The following is a 2,680-nucleotide window of genomic DNA, read 5'->3' as shown; positions in this document are numbered from 1 at the left end:
TGTTTTGTACTAGGTTAAATAAATTTTTGGTTTGAAGTTGGTGGACGTGCAAAATCTGCAATTTTGGGCAGTTGTGTGTGTAACATTGAACGAGTATATCTTTGTCATCCGGACTCCGTTTATGGCAAACTTTATATCAAAATTCATGTATCAGAAGTTTACTTTCTAATGGTAGTGGTCTCATGAACTAGTTGTAAACCTACTAAATATTATGATCATTCTAAGACAGATTAGTTGTGGAATATGTTATTTTAGAGAATTGGGTGGTGTTTGAGCTTCACACTTATTGTGGGACACTTCTAGGTATTGACATGGACATAATTGTATTCGTTAGACATCGTTTAGCTTCTTGTTAGTGTTATAACTTTGTGCCAAGTATTCATTGAATTCATAACTAATATGAGTTAACTTGTGGCTAGGTAAAGAGCCGGTCATTCGGGAGGTGCCGAAACCTTAGTTTGGCATACTTCGGTCGACACAAAGGTGAATGTGTTTGATATGGTTATGTTCAATAAGGTATTACATGGTGTTGATTGTATATCATGCTATTTGGAATTTAGCTAATGATATGTGTTTGTTGGGTGTTGATTACACCGCTAAAGGATTGTGGAGTGAGTCACACCATATCGTGGGCGATGCCATCTAATTAACGGTGAATGGAAATGTGGTGTGCTGGACACAATACCTTTGGGTACATGGGATGTGGCAGACGTTCCACTATTTGTTGGTGTTTACACATGTGGTTGTACAATTGAGTACTTATGTTGAGTTTTGTGTGGTTTACATTCAAGTGGGATATTCTTTCGGGTAATGTGGTATTTGATTGAATGTATTCTCTATCTCACACACTCTGATTTTCCTTTTTAGATTGCCAGGTCACAGATGGTCGTAAAGTTGGTCCACTACAGGTCGAAGTTTTGGGAACATTTGGATTAGTATCGAGTGATGGTGTTTGTGGTCAAGTTGGTTGTAATGGGTCAAACTCTGACTTTTGCTAAACTCATTTTGTGACTAATGTTGTCAAGTACTTTATGACTTCAAGTTTGAAGTTATGTTGGGAACTTCATTAATGTCTAATTACTTGTGTTGGGATAAGAGGCAACTTATGTACTATGTAAGTATATAAGTTGTTGACACACCTTATTTATGTTAATGTTAAGTCTTCAGTTGGGGTTTTACTCTATTTCGTGTGTGGTTTGTCGTTTAGCTATTGTTCTTTTGTGTGGAATGCCACATGGTCGTGTCGTTTCGGGCCCACTTCGGGTGTCGTTCTAGGGCAGGACATGACAACTTGGTATCAGAGCCAGGTTACTTTCTAGACTCTGAGTTGGGGGTCAGTTAGGAGTTCGGTAGTGGACCATAGGAGTTTTGTGTTTTTTGTGTAGGGGTAGCATTGACTAATGGATGAGTTATAGCTCTAATGTTGCATTTGTTATTGGTTGTTAAGTTATTTGAACAAATATTTGAGAAATGGCTTCGGAGCATACAGTTCATGCTGAGGACGTTGCATCTAGTGATGATGATGTTCAGCAACCTAAAGTTCCTTTACAGCAACCGGTTGTAGGGGATGCCGATAGACTTCTTGCGGCTATAGTCTTGCTCGCAGAACAACAAGCAGCTCTTATGCAATGGCAAACTACAGATGCAATGACTCGTGGAACAGACACTGGTTTACTTGAAAGGTTCAAAAAGCTATTCACCGTGGAGTTTGAGGGGGCAATTGACCCCAGTGATGCTGAGGAATGGCTTAAATCTGTGGAGTGGGTGTTGAATGCTATGGGAGTGATCGACGCACAGAAGGTGACATTGGCGACTTTTAGCTTGAAAGGTAATGCTCGAGATTGGTGGGAGTCGTTGGAGAGGCAATTGACTGCCCCTCTGCCAGGAGTTATACCGGCAGTACCACAAGTGGTGACGTGGGAGCACTTTGTTAAAGGATTCAATGATCACTACTTTCTGAAAAGTTGGAAGTGTGAAGCTCAAACACCACCAATTCTCCAAAAATATAACATATACGACAACTAATTTGTCTTAGAATGATCATAATATTTAATAGGTTTAGAATTAGTTCATGAGACCACCACAGTTAGAAAGTACACTTTTGGTACATGAATTTTGATATAAAGTTTGCCATAACCGGAGTCCGGATGACAAAGATATACTTGTTCAATATTACACACACAACTGCCCAAAATTGCAGATTTTGCACGTCCGCCAACTTCAAACCAAAAACTGATTCAACCTAGTACAAAACAAGCCACAACCCCTATATATTCTAAAAGGTATATGAGTCTAGTTTCAGAATCACTAACCCATGCACAAACCCGATACCCGGGCTAAGAGATATGACCATTTTTCCAAAATGTGTCAGTGCAGCAAATACAAAACTCATCAGGGTCACACTAACTTGTAAAGTCTGCCAAACTTAGAATACACATCTAATAAATGCCAAATTTGGTACACACCATTATCACTAATCAAAGTTCATTTCTGATTTTTCTCATATTTTTCACAATAAAGGAACCTAGTCAAAATCACCCCCAAACTCAGAAATTTTGTGCAACGAAGCACATTTTCCAGCAGAGCAGTATGTGTTCGAAAATTCATTAAAAATCGAATACTTAATACTTTTTAGTAATTCCAATGCCAAAATATTACCAACTTATCAATGTTTCAGACT

General features: G+C 38.7%; 1 protein-coding gene across 1 annotated transcript; it reads left to right on the top strand.

Moving 5' to 3' along the window:
• Window positions 1–255: 255 nt before the first annotated feature.
• Window positions 256–2,025, top strand: LOC131299607 (uncharacterized). Its single transcript, XM_058325194.1, has 2 exons — window positions 256–483; window positions 1,448–2,025. Exon 2 carries the CDS (start codon window positions 1,471–1,473, stop codon window positions 2,023–2,025), a length of 555 nt encoding a protein of 184 aa, XP_058181177.1. The 5' UTR covers window positions 256–483; window positions 1,448–1,470.
• Window positions 2,026–2,680: the final 655 nt, after the last annotated feature.

Source organism: Rhododendron vialii, chromosome 9a (genome assembly GCF_030253575.1).
Source record: "Rhododendron vialii isolate Sample 1 chromosome 9a, ASM3025357v1".
Classification (NCBI taxonomy): domain Eukaryota; kingdom Viridiplantae; phylum Streptophyta; class Magnoliopsida; order Ericales; family Ericaceae; genus Rhododendron; species Rhododendron vialii.
The sequence above is the reverse complement of the archived record's forward strand: the minus strand, read 5'-3'. Positions and strand labels throughout refer to the sequence as shown.

What these genes read in the sequence shown, in the direction of transcription:
- LOC131299607 (XM_058325194.1), top strand. Translation starts at nt 1,471, where the DNA reads ATGGCTTCGGAGCATACAGTTCATGCTGAGGACGTTGCATCTAGTGAT.